Source organism: Oryzias latipes, chromosome 6 (genome assembly GCF_053564925.1).
Source record: "Oryzias latipes strain Hd-rR chromosome 6, Olatipes_Hd-rR_3.1".
NCBI lineage: Eukaryota > Metazoa > Chordata > Actinopteri > Beloniformes > Adrianichthyidae > Oryzias > Oryzias latipes.
In genome coordinates, this window is record NC_136242.1 from 11031713 (window position 1) to 11055116 (window position 23404).

Sequence of the window (23404 nt, forward strand, 5' to 3'; positions counted from 1 at the left end):
TGCGAAGGAGATGTGTCGCACTTCATGAGGCAAATGGTGGTCACACCAGATCCAGACTGGTTGTCTGAGTCTCCTGACCCCCTCAATAAAATAAAACTGAGGATTTCTGAGTGGATTTTTCTTGTGGCCAGTCTAAGGCACACCTGTGCAATAATCATGCTGTCTAATCAGCATCTTGATATGGCACACCTGTGAGGTGGGATGGATTGTCGTGGCAAAGGAGAAGTGCTAACTATCACAGATTTAGACAGATTTGTGAACAGAGAACTGGTTATTTTGTGTATGTGGAAAATGTTTCACATCTTTGAGTTCATACCATAAAAAATGGGAGCAATAACAAAAGTGTTGCATTTATATTTTTTGGTCAGTGTACATATATAAATATATGTATTTATATGCATATATATATATATATGCATATATATATATATGCATATATATATATGCATATATATATATGCATATATATATATATATATATGCATATATATATATATATACACACACACACACATATCTATATATATATATGTATACATATATTTATATATGTACACTGACCAAAAAATATAAATGCAATATACAATATAAATATGTATATATTGTAGAACAATATCTTTGACGACCTGTGATGGCACCTTATGAGATAAAAAAAAGGAATTCAAACCTAATGCAATCCTTTAAAACTGTTGAATAATATTTCATTAAAAACTCACTAATGAATAGTTTTTTTGTTTTAAACATGTTCTTGTGGCATTTTTCTGTTAAAGGAGGACATATATAAAAAAAATTAAACTCAACTCTTTCTGAGTATTCCTTTACCATGTGAATCAGGAGCAGATGAAAAATGCCACAAACTCCCAGCTCCGCTCCATTCCGATGCATCCACTTGCAGACAAACAGATGGCACAGATAATTGGAGGTTGGGCTTATGAGGGGCTGTAAGACAGCGGGGGAAGAGTGCAAACAGAGAGATCTCAGTTCTGGGTGATGGGAAGGGGGGAGTCTATGGTCCTGCCTACATCTCTGGGGCAAATTTCTAATGAACTCCGGCTGATCTGGAGAAACTTTCAGAGTAAACAAAGGCAAAAAAACGGCATCATTGAAAGATCACTGGGAACGTTTTCATAATAGATGTATGTACTGAAATATTGATTTCAGTGGAGGATGTTTGGTTTTGTTATTTTGGCATCATCTTTTATTGCTTTACCGATGCCTATAATTCTTCCCATAAACAGTCTGAACAGTGCAAAAGAAGCTAAATAAATGAACATTTTTATTAAAAGTCTCTTTTCATGTGGTTTTTAGAATAAATTGGGAAAAACTGACAAAATCATTAAACAACTACTTGGAGCAACAATCTTTCTTACCAACTCCCAGCTTTATCTTTATTATTGCATACCCAATAATGTTCCTTAAACACGTACAAATGAACGTTCAGCATTTCAATTTAAAGGACAGATGGATGAAATGTTACAAGTACTGAAGACATGACAGTGAAATGTGAAGAAATGAAATTTAAACAGATTGTACTCGCAAAAAAACTATAAGAAATGAAGAGCAGGTTTGCTCTTCCAAGCACACAACAAAAAACAAAACAGTAAAAATAAAATGGTTTGCAGTAAGACTCCATCATTGTTGCACAACTGAAGTGGTCATGTGTTAGCCATGTTCTAACAGGATAAAGGAGTGCTCACAAACATCACATTGTCGTGTTTTCTCACAGAAAGCTCAGCCACACACTTCAGACATGTGAACCCCTACAGACTGAATAAAAGGCTTCAAAAGAACAGGATCCACATCTGGATTCAACTTTCAATGGTTCTTAGTCATAACTAGAACTGCATTAAGACTCAGATTTGAAGTTCCTACTTCTAAATAAAATACGTCTCTTTATATAAAGGCAACGCTACGGTGGAAATTCTAAATGGAGAACATGTTCACACTGGGAGTGCATCGCTCAAAAATAAAAACTCACATCAATAACTGTATGACAGGAAGTGTTTCTCTTAAGGACAGTTTTTCTCTAGTCGGCATATTGTTGACCCACATCCATGAAAATTGTAGTCTTGGAGTTTTTAACATGTATTTTCTCGTAGTGGGGAGGAAAATTAAGCTTAAAATGCATTTCTGAGTGTTTCGTTATTCAAATCGTGGATCGGGAGCGATAACAAAAAAGATTGTTTTTGTGATGCAGAGACTATGGTGGGCGGGGCACACGCTCCCTGCTCCGCCATGGGGGGAGGGAGGGGATGGGGTTAGTCATGCCCACAACTCAGGAGAATTTCTAATGAACTATTACCGCAGTAGAAACAACACAGGTGTCTTGATTTAGGCTAAAATGGCATAATCATAACTATCACCATAAATCAAAAGATGATTGGAGTGGAAGTTTCAGCAGTTTGAAGTGTTTGTGTCAGGCGGTGATCTGAAGCGCAGAGTTGTTAGTTTGGCTGTGGAAATGTGCACAAAGAAATGAAAGCGTAGTTAAAGGCACGGCTTAAAGAAGATCTGCAGGCGACGGGAAGAGTGGAGACGGCAGAACTCTTTGGAAGTAGTGAGGATGGCTTCAGCACCGCGGCCAGGGCACGGAGCTCCTTCTGCTCCAGCGTCTGTGAGGCCGGGCCGGCAGTCAGAGACGTCAGGCAGGATTCAAACGGGTCCCTGCTGACCCATTCAAGTCAAGGAACCTTGGGAAGAAGGAGCCTGATGGAGGAGGAACAGTCCTGCGAATAGCAGCTGCAGGAGAGACTGACAGCAGATTCGGTTTTCCAGCCACCATTTCCAGACAGTCTTCAGAAAGCCTGTTGGATCTTTAACTCTGAGTAAACCAGACCTTCTGCTGAGATGGCATCCCCAAGTCCTACTGTCCGCAGGGGGTGTTTGCAGACGAGCACCGGTGTGAAGTGAAAGGTCACGTTTCCTCGCCGCCACACAGCGACGGGCTCCGTGGGGTCCAACGACAGCTTCTCCCTGGGCTCGGAGTGAGAGCTGTAAAACTCCAGCGGCGCCTTCAGCTCCACCTTGCTGGGGTCCACAGCCTGAAGGCCACAGGCCTGGCTGCTGGCCACCCGCGCCCCGGCCATCACCGCAGCCGCCTGGTTCCCCCAGTACCCGTCCACCATGGCCAGGATGTGGTAGGCCAGAGTATGGAAGTGGATGCGAGTCAGCTCGCTCTCGGACGACGGCTCGACGCGGCCGTGGCGCTCCAGGATCCAGAGGAGGATGTCGCTGACCCGACCCACTTCTGGGACGCCTGTCCAGGCTGGCAGCGCGGCATGAGGGCCCCCTCCAGCCTGAGAGAGGAAGAGCAGCTCCTGTTCGTTCAGACCGATGGAGCTGACAATGGGCATGACCTGCTAACAGGAACAGCACAGAGAGAAGGAAAGAAACTTTAATTAAATCCACAGAACTCCTTCGGGATCAGAGGATTTTGAGCACATTCAATCTTTTTCAGCGTCAAAGTTTTCATTACTCCTGCTTCCCACATTTACCTCCTGCATGATGCTGTTCATGAAGTCTTTGTCCGTCATGCTGGCCAGCTCCAGGTGGATGGGAATGTCTTTAGGAATGTCAGCTAAAGCCATGACAGCCTTCAAGTACAGGAAACAAACAAATGATTCATTTTATAATTAAGGATTACAGTGTTGCAGCATTTATGGCCAGAGTAGCATTCTAAAAACACCTAGTGAAAGGTGGAATCCACAAAGTAGAATTTCGGATGGTTTAGTTCAGTAAAACTCCTCACTACACACTTTAGGCACTTAGACGTGAACATTTTCAAACTTTTCTCTCTAGTTTAAACCTTCATAGAAAATAAGTCCAGTATATAAAATGAAAACAAAGATCTGATCGTGATTGAAGATTGATGTAGAATCTGCAAACTGAACACATTCTGTACAGGAGACAAAAGGAGGTTGATTGACGAGGTCTACAGCCAATCAGGATACAGAACACAACGCACCGTTAAAGACAGCACGCAAAGATGTACTAAAAAAATGTGCAAGACTGCAAAAGATGAACTGCGATGAGGGAACACTGCAACAGGAAATGTTTGGAGATAATCAGGTTGGATTACTGATCTGTAGTAAACTAGTCTGAAAAACAGACCCCAGAAATAAATCTGTTTCTGTTAGATTTACATTTAGGTGGTTTCTTTTTTCCAGAATGGACCTGAAAGCCGACCCCAGCGTTTGATTGACAGGTGACAGTGAAACCCTCCGCTCTCAAACAGCCATTCTGGATGGGATTGAACTGTCAACCACATCTGTCCCTTCAGTTCCCTCATCTTCAGGAAGGTCAAGGTTGGCTGACAAGATGAATGAGATTTCATCAGGAAAACATCCGAAAAAATCCAAACTTGAAGCCACCAGCAAAGCAGAGGATTCAGTTGAACATTGGAGATGTTGCTGGTGAGACCGGAATGACATGCTTTCTGACATACCATAAGTGCTCAACCGTTTATGCGATCAGCGTCAATCAGATGGTTCTGATGTCGAGAAAAGGGACTTTCTAGAACGGCTTTGCACCGTTTGTGAAGTAACAGCACAAAACCGCTTTCCTGCACTTTAGAATCTGCTGCAAGATTTCAAGATTCAATAATACAAGTTTGAAAACAGATTTGTGTTTGAGTTGAAAGATTTTTACAGAGCAAGATGAAACTAAAGTTGAGTTTAAAGCAGAAGTTACATCAAAAATGTATTTTCTAAACAAATATAACTGTTTTTGAAATGGAAATTAAAAAAAGAAAAGTCCAGGGAATTTGTAATGGTAAATGGCGTATACTTATCTAGCGCTTTTCTACATTCTTCAAGGCCCAAAGAGCTTTACAGTAACAGACCCATTCACAAATTTACACACTGGCGGCAGCTCCGCTGCCGAAAACTGGCGCCAACCTCCCACCAGAGGCAAGGTGGGGTTCAGTGTCTTGCCCAAGGACACTTCAACTCATGGACGTGCAAGGCGAGAATCGAACCTGCAATTTTACGCTCAAGGGTCGACCGCCCTGCCGCTGCAGCACGGCCGCCCCCGTAAAGATTACAGATGAAGGTCTGAAAGAAACCGACTTTAATCCTTGTCCAGAAGCCAAACAGATTACTCCTGTGTCCTTACGGGACATCTTTAAGCTTCCCTAAAGCTTGTTAAGAGTCCTTCATGTACTTGTAGTTACTATAAAGTCTGGTAAACTGTTGTATAATGAAAAACTGTTATTAGGCTCTTAGCTTTACCTACTAAACGTGTTTGGCGGAACCTGCAGCCTGTAGGAACCGCAAAGCTCAACTGCGAATCACAGATTAGAAGACTAGGTTCTTTAAAGCTCTGACCTGCTTGAGTCTGCCGTCCCACAGCTCCCTGCCCCGACCCTCCATCATGTGGAGGCCGGACAGGACCACCAGCTCCGGCTGGAACTCCTCCAGACTGGCCACAAACGTCTCCAGCGAGCTCATCCCTCCGTTGGACACATCATGGGAGAAGATGAAGCGGTTGGCTTGCGGTGCCTGAGTCGAGCCCCAGCGTTCGCCTTGAAAGAGAAGATGAAGCCGTCAGGAACCCCCCTCTGTGGCAGAGCTTTGAGCGGAGAAAGCCTCTACCCCCTCTTCACCTGCTTTGTACTCCAGGATGAGGTGAAACTCATCTATCTCCTGGAGAGACTCCGGCGGGACGTGGATCTGCTCGTCTAGAAGCTCGTGGAGTTTAGGACCGATAGGCCCACACAACAGAACCTGAGGAAAGAGAAATGTGTTTTAAAAATCCTGTTCGTTCCTGCAGACATCTGGAGAAAGAAGGGAAGACCATGTTCATGTTCAAAACACTGACTTTAAAATGGTTAAAGGATGCAAACATAAATACTCAGGTGTACCATCAAGTCTGGGTAGGTGGCAAACTTCTGACCCATCAGAGCTGCGTTTCCTCCCACGTACAGCTGGAACCAAATGAAGGAAAGCTTTAAAAACAAAGCCTAAAAAGAAATGATGTAAGGTGAGAAGGACGTGTGGGGGGTGGCCTTGCCTTCGCACCAGGGTACTCTGCAGCTGCACGTGCGATCTGCTGAAAGACCTCTTCATCGCTGAAAAAGCGCTCGGCGGCCGCCCCGCGCTCCATGAAATGGATGAAGGCCTCCTTCAGGTCCTCTTTGGAGTGCAGCACCTCGTGGTCGCGGCCAGCACCGGGATCCACGGCCAGAGCCTGCAGCAGCCCCACGCCGGAGACCACCACATCCACACAGGCATTCACCCTGAACCAGACAAACGGCAGCTCTGCTTTAGCTCCTGCCCTGAGAGGAACCAGCTGCAGAGAGCGGTCCGCATAAACCACTTTCAGGACCGAATCTGCAAGAACCAGTCTGAAGTCACAAGGATTTGAGGCTTTTCTTCACTATAAAAACACTGTCAAGAAGCTCTGACATCAGTTCTGATGTTAACAATCTGATTGATCGTTTTAGTGATCACTGTGTCACAATCCTAGATCAGGTGGCTCCTGTCAAATCCAATTTATCAAAGAAAAAAGTGTGTCCCTGGATAAATGAAGCCATCCAAAATTTAAAGAGACAGTGTCGTCGAACTGAGCGTCTTTTAAAATCCACCAATCTCATGGTCCACAGGCTGCATCTTAGGGATCTCTTGTCCTCATACAACGAGATGGTGAAAGATGCCAGATCCAACTACTTTCGCCAGCTAATATCCTCAAATAAGAAGAGCCCAAAAGTTTTGTTTGACACGATAAATTCTATTGTTGGTCCTGCAGCCCCAGTACCCCCTGTGTTCTGCAAAGCCGACTCCAATGAATTTCTCAAGTTCTTTGCAAATAAGACTAAGAAGATCAAAGAGCAGCTCCCACCTCCTTGTTGTGATGATGGTGTTGTGGTGGAGCCTGTTTCCCACAAATGGTCTACTTTTAGGCCTGTCACTCTGGAGGACATATCTGCTCTGTTGACCAAGTTGAAACCTTCTACTTGTCCATCTGATGTCATTCCTTCCAAACTCTTCTTAAAGGTGTTTGAGACCATCGGCCAAAGTGTCACTGAAATGATAAACCTTTCACTTTCCACTGGTATTTTTCCAAACGCATTCAAACATGCCATAGTGGAGCCTCTGCTGAAAAAGTCTAATCTGGACCCATCAGTCTTCCAGAATTATAGACCCATCTCAAAGCTTCCATTTATATCAAAGATTCTGGAAAAGGTGGTAGCTGAACAATTGTCAGAGATCTTGGATAAAAGGAGCATCTATGTCACTTTTCAGTCAGGTTTTCGTAAACATCACTCCACAGAGACAGCCCTGCTGAAGGTGTCCAGTGATATCTTGATGTCTGCTGATTCTGGCAGACACACGGTCCTTGTCTTACTAGATCTTTCAGCAGCCTTTGACACGGTTGACCACCAGATCTTATTGGACAGATTGAGGGACCTGATTGGTTTGTCAGGGTCAGTTCTCCACTGGTTTTCCTCTTACTTATCCGGTCGGAATTTCAGTGTCATGGCCAACCACAAAATGTCTCAGTCAGTAGACTTACTGTGTGGGGTTCCCCAGGGCTCTGTTCTAGGCCCTGTTCTGTTTCTCCTATACATGATCCCTCTTGGAAAGATCATTCAGGATTTCAGTGATGTTTCCTACCATCTCTTTGCTGATGATATCCAGCTATATTGCTCTTTTAAGCCCTCCGAGACACACAAGCTGGATTCTCTGATGAACTGCTTGATGCAGATAAAACAATGGCTCTGTAAAAACTCTCTGCAACTAAACTCAGAGAAAACAGAAACCTTAGTTGTTGCCCCTGATGATGCTATACCAGGGATTAAGCAGCACTTGGGTTCTCTTGGCCAGGATGTCAAACCCAGCCTTAGAAATTTAGGTGTCATTTTTGACAAAGATATGTCGCTGGAGCAGCACTCCAAGCAGTCGATCAGGAACTGTTTCTTCCAGTTGAGGAACATTTCTAAGCTACGGAAGATGGTGTCATATGAAGATCTAGAACTTCTTATTCATGCCTTTGTTTCTACACGGCTAGACTACTGTAACAGTCTGTTTTCCTGTCTGAATAAGAAGGAGCTGTCTCGCCTGCAGCTGATCCAGAACTCTGCTGCGAGGATCTTGACTCGCACCAAGAGAAGAGATCACATCTCCCCGATCCTCAAAGCTCTTCATTGGCTCCCGGTTGCTTACCGCTACCAATACAAAATTCTAGTTTTGACTTTTAGGGCCCTTCATTCCCAAGCTCCTCCATATGTTTGTGATCTGATCGCCCCTTACAGACCATCTCGTGCACTGAGGTCTGCAGATCAGAACCTGTTGATGGTCCCTCGCAAACGGTTCCGAACTAGAGGAGACAGATCCTTCCAGGCTGTTGCTCCCAAACTCTGGAATGAACTTCCATTGTCGCTACGTTCCCTGGACTCTGTGAATTCTTTTAAAAGTCAACTAAAAACTTTTTATTTTTGCAAAGCATTTTAACTGAAGCTACTTTTATTGGGCTTGAGATGATTGTTTTACATGGTTTATGCTTTTTATATTTTATGTTTTTATATGTGTATGTATACATATTTTAACCTGTGAAGCACCTTGTGACCTTTGTCTGCGAAAGGTGCTATACAAATAAAATTTACTTACTTACTTACTTACTTACTACCGCTGGCTTACAGCCCCTCACACCCCCAAGCAAACAATAATAGTACAACTAAAATGGTGAGCAATATTACAGCCATCCAGCCGTACAGTTTTGATCTAGATTCCAGCTCGGATGAGGAAACAAGGGCTTACATGGATCTTGAATCCCCCCCCCCCCCCCCCCCCCCCCCCCATTCTAAAGCTCGCTTTGAAGTGCAGCAGATTGTCTAGAGACCATGTCTACATGCATTGAGCTGCTGCCATGTGATTGGCTGATTAGACATTTGCTTTAACGAGCAGTCGGACAGGTGTGCCTAAAAAAGTAGCCTGTGAATCGATCTGTAGTCCCATCGTGAGCAAAAATGCAAAGAGGACCAAAAACAGGATTTTAATCAGAGTGGGTCTTTAGAGGTTCTTTTAATGATTCTTGGCTAAAGCAGAGTAACAGGAGAAACCGTAAGAAGATATGAAGAGGATTTTTCAATCTGACTATGCGGTTGATTACTATTATACACTGAAAAACAGTCAGGTCAGGTGGGCCATTCACTTTGTTTTGGAATCTATTAGAAAATGACATTTTCTTGCTGGTTTTTGCTGCTCATGGAATGAAAACGGAGAATAATCAGTTTATGGAGTTTAGGGATAAAGCAACAAAATCAAAAAATAAAAAATGGACATAAGAGCAGCCTGAAGCTACGTTTACGCCCCCCTCCGCAACGCGCAGTCAAGTGGCCTCTTCCAATGACAAGTCTACGTAAACTAGGGTTGGGCGATGTCCCTTAAATTGGCCGTTGACGATGTTTGCTGTCAACCATCGGGATGGACGATGACATCGTCGGGGGGGGGTGTTTACATTTTTCGTTCTTATATAACTGCTATTCGTTTTTTTGCTTTTTTCATTTTATTTCCCAACTAATGACTAATCCGCAATGATCCAGTATAAACTGAGGGAAGTGACTTTAACAAAAAAAGTAACAAACAAAATAGAAAAGAAGTAGTCCGCTCCCGCACTTCACTAGTGAAGTGGACCGGCGGAGCGCGGACTTACAGCTTTGTGTTTGAGGGGAAGGGGGGGGGGGGGGGGGGGTGCTTTGCTACATGAGCGGTATATCTGGGAGATTTAAGACTGCGATCCGTCCCGCAGCTCTAGGGGTACTACCTACCGAACTCAGAACCGGGTCTAAAAGTGTGTGTGTGAGCACAGCTCGGATCGTCAGCACACACAGGGGTTTGAGCTTCAAAGCAGAAATGTCGCTCAGTCCTTAGAAAACATTCAAACAATCACGCGGATTTGTGTTTCCAGTCGTGTCCCGACTAAATAAAGGCTGATGTTATTCTTACATGTTTACGTGCAGCCAGCAAGCAGAACCACCCAAAGCTAATGTTGTTAGCCCTTGTTAGCATACTGCTAATCCTGGCTTCGTTCAGAAAAAGCACTGACCACACGGATTAAAATTCAAATGATGAGCGAACAGGTGTTTCATAATAACCGTAACATTATTAAAAGCACGTTTAGAAGATCATCTTGTATTTTACCGAGCTGACATGTCAATGTATATAGCCGCTCGGCGCTGTTTAACATTGTTTTGTATTGAATTGTTACATTCAATAAAGTTTGAAAAAAAAAGCCGCTCGGCGGAATTTATATTCTTCCGGTTTTCAAACCCTACTGCGCATGTGCGAATGATTTATTCCGACGGAAAGTGTGACCTTAGTGAACGTTTTTATATTCTGAAAACATTTTTCTGGGCCCATCTACACGGTTGGATTCTAATCCGACCATTGATCCCATCAAGATATTTTGTACATGTAACCGCGGCTTATGGTGTCGACGCGCAACGTGGCGGGGGCGTGGCATCACGATGGTGGTCTCTCCATCGGGATGTCAGTCACCCATCACGATGGACGATATCATCGTCCATCGGCACAACCCTAACGTAAACATGCATACGTGAGCATTTTGGGCTTCCATGGTCAAAACTCTCACGTTCACACACGTTCATATGCACATTTTCACAACCATTTTCAGGCTCTATGCATAAAACGTGCAGCTATTGAATACACTTTGAATCAGGGACTCTGATTTGGAAGTGATGTATAGAGGACGTCCCTTTTAATTCACAGAAGTGCCAACAGTTTAAAAATTGATTATGAAGCAGAAATGAATACTTTTGGTTGTAGAAAATAAAGAAGTCCCTCCCTGCTCTTCCAGTGTCAACACCATGGGCTTAATGTGTTTTGCACATTCTTGAACGTGCCTAAAATGCTTTTGCATTGTCTTTTTTGCAGCTCTGTAATTAGGTCACCCTACTCAGTAAGGCTGCATCAAACTACTTTCCCTAAATTTCCTTCTCATTCAGATGCAACTAATCCCTCCAGTGAGCCATTCTTCAGGTACAACCAATCCTGACCTGTCACCTGAGGATCCAGGAGCACTACGGACCCCAGACTCCGAACGGGATCACGGCAGATCCACACGAGGCACCTCGGCTCTGTGACTCACCCCACTGCCACTTTGCTCCACTGGCGGGACGGTAAGGTGATGAGAGCCTCCCAGGCAGCAGAGATGGCGTGCTCCAGGCCGTTTCCCGGTGAAGCCTGGTTGAAGTACTGCAGGACCCGCTCCGGCAGCTCCGGGCTGCCACTGTAAAAGTAGCCCACAGCTAAGGCCAGCAGGACGGCCGCTGACGCCTTCCTCCACATGGCGCTCCCACACACGTCTGCAACAAAGAGGCAAGTGTCCCTTTAACAAAGACGCTTTAAAGCTGCCAGGACTCCTGCTCTGTGTGCAGCTGGAACAACAATTCCTTTACTAGCAACAAAAATACCATAAAAACAATCATACATAATAATCCTTTCTACATTTAAACAGGTTCATCAGTCTTCTTACTTTTGTTGTGGGTGGACAACAATAAATTGTTAATTTCTATAATTCAAATGTCATTATAATAAATTGAAGCTCAATTAAAAATGATATTCCACTTGGATCATTTCCACCTGCATCAAAGCTGTTTCAATGAAACCCTCAATCCAAGTGACTAGCAATAGCTTTAAGATAAAAACATTTTTAAATAAGACACTTTTTATATATTTATTTTAGTATTTCAGAAAAAAATGGAAAATTGAAATTTTGTTTAAATTTCTTAAAGTAATAATAGTACTACAAGTATTGCTACTATGTAGTCGTTTTTGGTTGCTCCTAAAAGATGAAAACTAAGCTAGCTAAACTTCAAAAAACAAAACCACAACAAGCAGCTTTTCTGCTGCAAATCAATGAAGGCTGCTCTTGAGCAGCGCCAGAATGGCTGCGTTCATGGGCAGTAGGTAATTGTAGTTTTTTTGTCCACTTCCAGTGAGTCAAATGTAAGAACACCTCCTGTCCTTGTAAGTTGAAGTCATGCTGAGGCGGGTTCTCCCGGGTAAAGTTCTTGCTAACGTGGACAGTCGTTAGCTAACGAGCTAGCAAAGCTAATCTGACAGCAGCGCGCGGCTTTGGTCAGCCCGGCTTATACAACCAATGAAAGAACACACACTACTTAAACGTTTAGTCTGCTCCTTGGTTGCGTTCATTATTTTCAAATAAATAACTTGTTGGTGTTGCGCAGACGTACCGGTAAAGTGCAGGGTTTATATCCAGGAAGGAGATCCGGTTATCTGGTGATTTACAGGGGCATCTACGCGGTGGACGGCTGCAGCGGAAGGTGAGCTACCTGAGAAAATGGCACGCGGCACCATGGACTAATGCGAGCGAAGCAGCATCTGAAGGAGCGCCGACTGAGAATCAAAAGGGGCGGCTGCAGACAGAGAGCTCTCTGCAGCGGCTTCCGCTCAGCGAGCTGCGCATGCGCCCTACAACAACAAATCACGTTTTTCATTAACTTTGCGTTAAAACCACCGACATAACCGAAATACTATACCACTTCTTATTTTTAAACTTGCTAATATTTTTGTTTTCAGTTTCTATATTGTTATTTAACTTTTTTTTAAGTTTGTGTTTTACTGCAAAATACTTGCAAATATTTAAAACCTTGTTTTTAGACATTCATGATGGTTGATTAGGTTTTAAGTTGTTTTACGTAATCTTTGCTCTTCACCTTTCCAAGCTTTTCTCACATTCAGCCCAGTTTTTTTTGTCTCATTAAGAAACTTATTAAAACGAGTCGAAATCTTTTTGCTCCATACATTTGACTATAGAAAAACGCGATTTAGGACTAAAAAAAACCTCAAAATGTTTAAATTTTAAGGATGTCATTTGAAAGTTAGATTTTGTGAGGATTTTCTCAAATGTCAAACTTGTACTAAGACGGTTTTCTCATTTTGTTCCGAGTCGTTGGCATTTATAACAAAATGAACTACAAATATGCACACAAGAACTAAAAAAATACACACCATTTACTTAGAAATGGCAAAAAATATGATTTTTTCAGCCGTATACCATTTAATCTGAAGTAATTCTAACAGTTTCCCTTTTTAGCCTATTTTTCCTTTTGTAAATGCTTGTGTGAAACTCTTGGTTTCTAGATTTTCAAATGTTTTTAAGATTTTTTAATAAGTAAAAATGACTTTCTGCGTGGACAGATAATTTTATTATGGCCTACTGTTTTTGTTTTTACATAAGAGTTCTTTTCCTTATTATTAGGCTAACTCTTCATGCAATATGTGAAATGTTAAAGTGAAATGTTGAAGTGTAATATCCAGATGTTCATGTATTCCAACTAATATGTATAGTTTTTTGTTTAAGATTTTTGGGTTATACAAAAAGCTTACATGTTCATTTAAAACATTCATCGCAATTTTAGTACAAAATTTCTCACAAAAAAATGGTAATAACATGTATTTAGCAAAGCAAAGACTTTACAGACGACTCCTTTATATCATACACAATGGACTAATGTTTATTAGAAAAACATTTTATAACAGATACACAATGGTTTCACTGGAATGTGCACAGTTTAAAAGTACAACTTCTATACTAGTGAGTAAATCTGAAAGAAATCTGCTATAAATACAACAACTGCAACAATATCCTGGTGATGGTCTGCAGTTACACCAAACCTCTGCATTCAAAAACTTTCTTTGGTGTCAGCTGTCTGTGTGCCGTATTGTGCGCTGGTTTGTGCTTTTCTTCAGGCCTCTACAGGAGTGCTGAGATCAGGTGTGGCGAGGGCAGAGGCGGTGAAGCTGACCCGGACATCCCGCGGGTAAAATCCCTGGAGAACCCCATTTGCAACAATATCAGGGAGGCCTGGAAGACGGGAGTGTTAGTGCAAAAGAAATTCGGTAAAGAAAAGATGAACCCATTTATTTTGGCTTCATTGCCGGGTTACAGTTTTGGAAATTGGTATGTTAAAAGCTGCAAACTCACTCTTACCTGACAAGCCAGTGGATAGATAAGGATCCTTAAAGAATCTTAACACTGGCTGGTTTAAATAATGACAGCTAAGAGAAAAAAGCAAAATTAGATCAAAACATTGATTAAATAGTTTTACAATATGTATCCTAGTAGACCGTACTTTAAAGACTCACTCTGCTAACATTTTTTAACATATTCTTGTAATATTTATCTGATGGAGGACTTGGACAAATAAAATAAAGCTTAAAATTGCATGTCTGAGTATTCCTTTATTCCATTCATTATGAAACGGGACCTAACGAAAAAATGTCGTTGGAAAAAAGACCTTATTAGAAAATACGCTGGACGAGCCACAAGCTCCCTGCTCCACTCCATTCCAATGTGGACAAAAAGATCCATGTGCGTCTTTGTTTTCCTCGTCAAAGCTGGTATCTGGATCTAAACGGTACGACTGGAAAGCTCTGACATTGCTCGCCATTTTTGTTAGGCAGGGGGTGTGAGGGCTGTAAGCTAGCGCAGTGGTTCCCAAACTTTTTCTGCAGGGCCCCCCTTTCTGAAGATTAGAATATTTTCGAGCCCCCCCACACTGACACAAACATACAAATCCTTTGTGTCTAAACTCCACCGCGCCCCCCCTGCAATACCTCCAGTGGTTCCCCCCAGTTTGGGAACCACTGGGCTAGCGTGAGTGACAGAAAAAAAGGGGGCACCTTCCACAAGTCAGTGATGAATTTTTGATGAATTCCTGCAGCTCTGCAGAAACTATGTCCTAGAAAATGACACGTTTTTGGATTTCGGCTAAAAACTGCAAAATTATAACTAAAACGCCACTGGGAACACTTTTGTCTTCTTCCTCTTTCGGCTTCTCCCATCAGGGAACAAGTTGCATGGTATATTTGGCAATGTTTTACGCCGGATGCCCTTCCTGACGCAACCTTCTCAAACCGGGCTTGGAACCGGCACAAAGGTAGAGAAGGGAACAGGGAGCAGCCCGGAGTCGAACCCTGGTTTCACGGACGGACGGCGCTGCAAACCAGCACGAGCTAAACCAGCTCCCCACTGGGAACACTTTTGTAATAAATCAAAACATGGTCGGAGAGGGACCCTGAACCATTTCAGTAAATTTGTTTGAGGTTTTTACAGATTTATTACTGTTTTAAAATAAAAAGTAAAATGATTTTATGCAAAGTGTGTCTAAAATCACCAAAAGAAGACAGAAGAGGTCTGGCGCTTCTTTCTAGAGCAGTTCTGAAGCTGAGGAGCAGCCTACTAACATGTATTATTTATACAAGTTAAACTCTTCAACCATGCATCATTTGTTAAGCATCGTTAAGGCGCCGTGAACGCAAGCGTCCACAAAAAGCCCTTTCACTGCATTCCACATGTGTTCTGGACGACTGACCAGAACACCGGTCTGTCCTGTGCTGCAGTATTACATAAGAAATGCGTTATATGCAAAAGCTTTGCTGCTTAAAACACTTACATTTTTATTTTTACCACTACACTCATTTCATTTATCCCAAATGTTCCCATTTACAACTTAGAAACCACACAGAGAAGGAAAAGGACTTGGAAGTTCCAGGGCAACAGACATGCATCACTGCTGGAAGGCTGAATTACAACATGACAAACAAACCACCGACATATCAGTGACGGAGGCTAAAAATGGCAAACTGTACGAGAAGTTCGGAAGAATCTGCTGAAGCGGTACCGCGATCAAATTTGCCTCTGTGGACAAATATCAAAGGGGCTCTGACTTTCATGGCTGTCCTAGATTACACGCCTCACTGCAATAATAACCGGGTCGATGAGAGTTTACACCCAAGGCAGCGTTATGACCTTAACCCAAATAACCTGAATCAGACACTGCAGTAAAAGCAGAATTTATTGGAATAAGGTTTTATTTCTGGATTCAACGTATTTTGGTAAAGGAAAGGGGAATACATCTATTTTGAGTTTTGTAGCATGTTAACACCTTAATCACAATTAATATTAGAAGAGGCAGAGAAAACTTTTTCTGAGTTTTTATCCCTTTCCAATATATGACAGCTGAAACATTAGCCTCTCCGGTTTGTATGATTCACCTCTACTCTACACTTGACCCACTGACCTATTTTTTGACCTGAATAGTCCCACATGTAGGATTAATTAAAAAAAAAATACAAAAACACCTTTTTCATGCACTTATTTCTTAACTAATAGTTTTCTAATTTCCAAAATCAACTATTTTCAAGTATAAATTGTAAAAAAAAATGTATTCAATACAGAAATGTACAAATAATGTTCAGCTGTGTTGCAGCACCACTGATGTGTTTTAGTTTATTTATTTAAAAGCATATTCTGAATAAAACAGTTTGCTGCATAAGTTTTCAAATGATGGAGGATTTGAAAACACGGGTAAAGTTCTTACTTGTCGTCTTGGCTGTCCAGTTCATCCAGGGATCTGAAAACAGAGCAGGCACATCAAAACACACACAACTCCAAAATACAGGACAATCAACCAGTTTGTGCATATTTCCACTACACAACTATGAGCTGTGATATATAGTAGGTCAGAGATACTGCAATGACCGCCTCACATGGCTCTTGGTGTTGCTGCATTGGACCTTAATGCAAAAGTGAAGGCTCTTAATTTAGCAGCATGGGCAGGAGGTCGGGGTGCAGCCTTAGGAGGACTCACTCAAAGCTGCTGTGTCTGTTTCCTGTGTGGTAGTGTTTCAAGTGGAGGAAGTCCAGCAAAGCCTGCGGCACATCTTCATTTTGATAGATGACCTCCTGAGAAAAATAAATATATTAAAAAAAAAAACATTGATCAAGTTTCAATAACAAACGATTTTACAGTCCAGAGCTCAATGATCATTTAGAGATCACTGATCACCTCAAATAAAGTTCAAAATAAAGGATAAACAATTACCAAAGAGCACCCAAATCTAGAAACAATAAATACAGTCTGATAGGATCAAATATGTTAATGAAACCAGCTGTGAGAACAAATGCTTGACTTCACTGTACAGAGGTTCAGATATGAATGAGCTGCAGAGAAGACATTAAAAATCATCAATCCATTACAAAAAGGCAAAGCAATTATAAAGGGCGGTATAATAAATAAATAACATGAGTCATGCATTTGTATTTTTAAAACATTTGATCATAATTGATTGTTTTTAGTGTATGTGCCGTTCTCTTGTGTTGTCTGTATAAATGTAATTTGAACTGAATTGAAAAAAAGGGCTTGGATTCCATTAGTAGTTAACCTTCATCCAAAAACAAAAAATCTGTATGGAATAAGTAAAAAAAAATTCCAAAGATGCCCCCCCCCCCATTATTTTGCTCCATAAAAGTGAAATTATTCCCACAGGCGTGTTTCTTAGAAAAGATTTTTAATTTAGAAGAATCAAACCACAGATGGAAATCAACAATTTTGGATTTCAGAGAGTTAAAGAAAATTGCTAAGTTAAATGTTGGACACTTGCATCAGTCTGGATCAGGGGGGCCCAAATCCAGGCCTGGAGGGCCGGCCTCCTGCTGCTTTTCCAGAAACCCTTCCTTATTTGCTGCCGATTACCTGGATCAGGTGTGTTTAGCCTAAAAAGAGCTTCAATGGTTGGTTGGAAAACGTGTAGGACACCGAGGCGCCCCTTGAAGCGCCCGCCCCTGGTCTAGATTGTTGTCATCCATAAGGTGATGTTTCAGCCATTTACACTTGTTTTTGCTTTAGATTAGAACTTGGTTTCTTTGTTTTTCTTTTTTTTCTTGTTGCTTTGTGGCCACTATTTCAATGGTGGTGCTGTGGAGTCCATAAAGCATACAGGTCAGGCTGCACAGGTGGTTTATGGGTAACAGCAGGTCACAGAGTTTCACCGCTTGGTAACATTAACATGCTGTTATTACTTTTTTTTAACTTTTGTAACTTAACGCAGTGTTTTTCAACCTTTTTTGAGCCACGGCACACTTTAACCTTGACAGAAATCCCGCGGCACACCAGCATCCCAAAAAAAAAAGAAGAAGCAGAAACTCGTAGTCTGTTTTGATCTACAGCACCCCCCCCCCCCCCCCCCCCGGCAATCTGACGTGCATTTTTGTGATAATTGTGGCAGAAAAAGCAGGAAGTTGCAGATGTTTTTTCTAAAAGATGTAATAAAAGTTAAGTTACATACAAACTGTATGTTCGTTGTGGTTTCAATCCGTGTAACAAGGGCGACTCATTGTACGCTGAGGCGCTGTCCCTGTAAGCCAATGCATCATGGGAGATGTAGTGTGAATACTGCGAGAAAACGGCAGAAAGACTTGCGTCTCTGAGCTTCATGGTTTTGTTCACTTGTTCCACGGTCTGATACCGGATTCTGTGGAAAGCTACACTGCTAAAGACGAGCTTTAGCTGGTGTTTTTGTTGGAAATGAGTGAGTTATGAGCTAAATTGGAACAAGGAAGTGAAGACTTTTAACATTTCTGATTGGTCAGACTGATGACATGTGATTAAGCCTTCAAGAATGATTGGTGGAGTCGTGGAGACAGTAAAAGCTGCGGGATTTTTCAGAAAACAGTTATAGCTGCAGGTAAATCGCGGTGCCGTCATTCTTATCAAAATGTCTTTAATAGAATCAATTAAACACAAAGAAAAAAGTATTTTATGATCTTTCATATTCCTAACTACTCAGTGTTTTATCAGGACCTGTTTGGATGAACAAAGAGCTGATTTCCTGGAGATGGTTAATGTTTTTAGATCAGTTAATGAGGGCAATTTTCCACGGCACACTTGACCATCTCCCACAGCACACTGGTTGAAAAACACTGACTTAACGTAATAAACCCCACCTTGAATTCTGTACCGCTGATCATCATCAACTTCAACAGATGGAAAACAAATCCAAACAAATTCCTGTTTCTCCAGGACAGTGATTGACCGCCTCAGTCTCCACCCGTATGACAAGGGGTGACTACAAGTATGACTGGATAGAGAGTGCAAAGCTAGCTAAACATGTGTTAAAAACTGCAGTAATGATCAAAGTGTCAATGTAAATGAGACAATAAACAACAAGTAGTTTGGACCGTCTTGGTTTCATCACAATGCATCAGTGAGTGCGTGAAAAAAACTCCTGCAGGTCATAACTGGTCACTTTTCAAGAATTTTGGGGAGATTTAGGAGGAATAGACCATGTAGAGCCTTTACGATAGAACTAACTAGAACATAAACTTCAACTTTCACTTTTCTTAATGAAAATTCACAAATAAGAGACAATGTTAGTGGTTACAGACTTGAGCTATGAACAACAACAACAAAAAACTGAACTGTTGCTAAGAGATCCAAAGTCCTCTTTTCACTTAAAGTAGGCCTGCACAATATACCGCAAATTTATCGTTATCGCGACATCAAGCTGTGCAATATGCATACCGCAAAAGACGGCAAAAATCGCAATAAATGTTTACCTTAAATGTGCTAAAACAAACTCATGGCAGCTTGAAATATTGAACAAATGAAATAAATCCTTTTATGCATTTAACCAATCAGAAGGACCCGTTTATGTTTTTGATCAATCAGATGAGCTCTTTTATGTTTGATGTTTGCCTCCTACGTCGACGAGGGTCATTTGGAGTATAATTTTTAAACTGTTGCAGTGAAATGGAAATGATGTTTTTTTTTTTTTTTGCTATTTATTTATATACCGCAATTTATATTGTTATCGCAATATTAATTACCAATATCGCATATCGCGAGTTTTCCTCATATCGTGCAGCCCTAACTTAAAGTAAACTGTTTTTTTGGGGGGAATCAAAGTCTGAGAGCCTAGAAGAGTAAGGCACAGAATAAAGTTGGTCTGCAGTCATTTGAGGAGAAATGCATTGTCCCTGTGTTTCTCCAGTGTACTATATCAGAGCAGCATGTATCAGCATCAGTAGATGCAGCCTCTGGTTTGTAGGTCGTTTCATTGGACCACCTTTAAAAAAAAAAACTAAAAACAGAAAAAGGCTGGCATCAATTACCAGCAGGAGTTGGCACCAGTCTATGAGTGGAGCCAAGGACAAAAGGCAGATAACCCATCTGATGTGCTGCATGTTGGCCCTGAAGCTACGTTCACCCCCTCAGCAACAGGCGTCCAAACAGCCATTTCAATGCAAAGTCCGTCAACACGCACGATCCAGGCTTCTGCGTTCAAAACTGTCGCGTTTACGAGAGAGCAAGGCACAATTGTAAGAATTTTTTCAGGCTCCCACACTGTATTTACATTTTTGGGAGGCTAAACATCCCTGCATTAAAATGTTCTTTTTTAGGAAACACTATTTTTTTTTTTAAATCCTATGTTTAACACTTGTAATATATTTTTGTATCTTTATGAACCAAGCTGTAGAAAATGGTCAATTCTGTTGATGAAATTCTAAAATTCTAAGACAAGCCTGTTTCTCAGGATTCTGTCCTTAAATTGGATCTTCCATTTGCCCCCCCAAAAAAAGTAGAACAGTGCTGTAGAATGACCTGGATGACTGAGAATCTTCAAACCCTAACATTTGTTTGTGCTTCCGGAGATATCAAACTCATGAGGAAGGGGAGCCTGTCATGATGTGTGAGCAATAGTTGATCTAAAAGTGAGAAATGAGACCCACGGTAAGAGGATCAGATGTATGATCTGCATGACAACTGATCAGCCAATGAGAAGCATCGATTGGGTGGTGCGAAGGAGGTTACCTGCACGTAAACTTGTAGTTCCTGTCGCCTCTGCTCCATAGGTTTGGTCCTCAAATGAGGGTTCCTTTTGCTTGGAAAATCAGGAGTATTGATAATTTTCTTGAGCTGCAAAGACCACAAACATCTATGCCTGAACTTCAAAAAACGACTTTTGAAAACTTTTTTTTTTGCACTCCAGTAATACCTACTTTTTTGTGAAGAGACTGGAAATCGCCGTTTCTTCGGAGCACATAATGTTTCCTCTCATTAAACAAAACTTCAACTCGGAAAAGCTGCACACAAAAAAAACGTCTAATGAGGCATTTTTAAAAATACATTTAACATTTAACCGCTAAAAGTTAGTTACATTTTTTAGAACATAAAAAGCAGTATGACTATATCTTTTATCTAAAACCAAAAAAAAAATATTAATAACAGGAAACATGTTCCCTGAGATTCATTTTCTGTTGGTGATTTGACATGTAGGGTGTAATGACACCAGGGGTCCAGCAGGAGGAGGTACTGAGCTTCAGACGATAGAGGGTTTCAAGTCAAACATGGACATCACAGAAGTGTGTTGGTAACACTTTCACTGGTTAAAATGTAACAGAAGAAGGAATTTTTCAGCCGGCTGATTTTTCTTGTTGTAGATAAAATGGAGTGGATTCTCCAGACCGAAAACACTTTCTGAAATTGTGACAGGTGGACATTAATGCCTCACATATTAACAAAACCACTGAGCTCTGAATCCACAACACTTCTCACTCCAGTTCATTTTTATCGGCTGTGTGTAAAAAAAATTTGGGCTTCCTGGTGTTCACAGAGACTTAAATCGATTCACCAAAAAATATCATTAATTTAACCTGGTGTTCTGCTGTACTGTAGTAAAATGATTGGCTTATTGTTCAAAACTTGACTTGGTCTACCTTTAATCATGCAGATGTCGTGACTCTTCTCTCATTTTTTCTATATGCAATGACCAAGAGATTTAAATGACAGTTCTTTGTTTTAATCTTCCTGGAAATTTAGTTTTCAGGCGCATTTGTTAGCAGCATTACATTACAAGAACATGTTTAAAAAAACACCAGAAACACAAATTTAATCAGAGCTGGTCTGTAACCCTTGTGATATCCTAGGCACTTTAACATTGGGAGTTGGGTCATCTAGACCCACTAGACAGTGCGCTGAACCTTTTTTCTTCAATGATTTGTGATCTTCACTGGTGTCCATGGATTACATGAAATCTTTCCACCTTTGTCATGGTAGGGAGAACACGTCAATGTAAGGATAGGGTCATGGGTGGGGTCATAGGATAGCACAAGGGTTAAGATGACTTCAATATCACCTCATTTCTGACTAAAAAATAAAAGCAAAAACTTTGTTTGTACTCGAATATTAAAGATTTTTGATAAGAAAAGTCTTCTTTTATTACTCATTCAAAGAACTATGAGTTTCCTACCAAACAAAAATGAAACAAGTGAAAGTACCATTTTTCTGCATGACTACTCCACTCAATGAACCAGATAGTTTAGACTTTCCCTTTTGGAGAAGCCATGCGTGGCCTAATGACATGATCTTTTCCTGTTCGTTCTTTCAGAATTCCTGCTTCAAACAAGAAAACAAATAAGCAGATGTCACTTCTGTGTAGTGTTACCCTGAATGTAATTTGAATGTTTTAAAGACAAAAAAACTGTAAATAGAAATATGCACAACATAAGGTGTTGTAAAAAGGGGCGGGATCAAGATTTGTCTTCCACCCACTCCTTTTCAAGCAATCTGTTTTGTTTCATTTAAACTCTTGTGTTTATTTTCATTTTGAGTTTGAAATAAAAAATAATAATAGTAATAAAAAATATTCCTGCTTGACACACACTCCCAGAGGCCATGAAGGAGAACCGCAGGACAGCTGAATCCAAAAACAGTCAAGCAGCAAATACCTGCCTGTCTGTCTGCCTGCACCCAAGGGAGACTTGCATGGGCCAGAGAGGAAGAGACTAACAAAGCATGAGAAGCCTTTCATGTTTATGAAAATCAACTACATGGAAGTAAAAGTGGTAAAAAATAAAATAGAAATTTGTTTCAAATGTATTTTTCTTCCATTAACTTTTGTTTATGTTTGCTTTCATTTGAACACGGTGGTTTCTGTTCACTAAGCTCACCTGAGAGCTGCCAAACCCTCTCCGTCACTGCCGCCACCGCCACGTTTAACAACAGAACAGGGCAGGTAAGGCGCTCACCTGGGCGCGCGGCGCTCCAGAGTAAGCGCGCGCGTTTTGCCTCTCCCTCGCCTTTGAGGTCTCACCTTTCTGCTCTTGCCGGACTCGTCCACCTCCTTCTCCAGCGACGGGATCGACACTTTAATCATGGGGGGGCTTGCTGCCTCGGAGAGGTCCCTTCCGCCGCGGAGGTTCTGGATCTCTGGGAGTATCACTTTTTTTCCGGTCAGGTTAGCGTGCGCTCCTCCTCATTCTCCTCCTCCGCTCCTCCTCAGTCTCCTCCTCAGTCTCCTCCTCCTCCTCATTATTGCGGATCTCAGGCAGGACATCGAAAGGTGCAGTAGGCGGTGGTGCCCATAGAAAATGTTCATTGGGGGGAAAATTAAAGATTTAGGGTGACATTTAACTTTACTCTGCTTTAACCAAACTAAGAGAGCTTTCACTCTGAAAAGGAAGGACATTTATCTCAAATTTAATGTTATTTATTTCACAATAAGTCTTGTTTCGAAAGATCTTCAACTGAAAATGTGTTAGATCTGTTTTAACAACTTAGAAAAGCAAAACTATTTAG

The 23404-nt window shown here is 41.5% G+C and overlaps 2 protein-coding genes across 3 annotated transcripts; both read right to left on the reverse strand.

Annotated features, from left to right (window-relative positions):
* Positions 1-1362: 1362 nt before the first annotated feature.
* adpgk (ADP-dependent glucokinase) lies at positions 1363-12459 on the reverse strand. Of its 2 annotated transcripts, none has more exons than XM_011475832.4 (8): positions 12215-12459; positions 11107-11323; positions 6010-6235; positions 5861-5923; positions 5603-5723; positions 5325-5521; positions 3495-3593; positions 1363-3356 (listed from the first exon to the last, which is right to left on the reverse strand). In XM_011475832.4, the coding sequence occupies exons 2-8, from the start codon at positions 11304-11306 to the stop codon at positions 2796-2798; spliced, it is 1467 nt and encodes a 488-aa protein (XP_011474134.1). In that variant the 5' UTR covers positions 11307-11323; positions 12215-12459; the 3' UTR covers positions 1363-2795. The 2 variants fall into 2 exon arrangements, with proteins under 2 accessions (XP_011474134.1, XP_004069514.1); XM_004069466.5 differs by having other exon boundaries at positions 1363-3359.
* A 1012-nt stretch (positions 12460-13471) lies between these two features.
* snx22 (sorting nexin 22) lies at positions 13472-23076 on the reverse strand. Its single transcript, XM_023955621.2, has 7 exons — positions 22920-23076; positions 20827-20910; positions 20639-20743; positions 16637-16731; positions 16367-16399; positions 13975-14042; positions 13472-13848 (listed from the first exon to the last, which is right to left on the reverse strand). Exons 1-7 carry the CDS (start codon positions 22980-22982, stop codon positions 13730-13732), a joined length of 567 nt encoding a protein of 188 aa, XP_023811389.1. The 5' UTR covers positions 22983-23076; the 3' UTR covers positions 13472-13729.
* Positions 23077-23404: the final 328 nt, after the last annotated feature.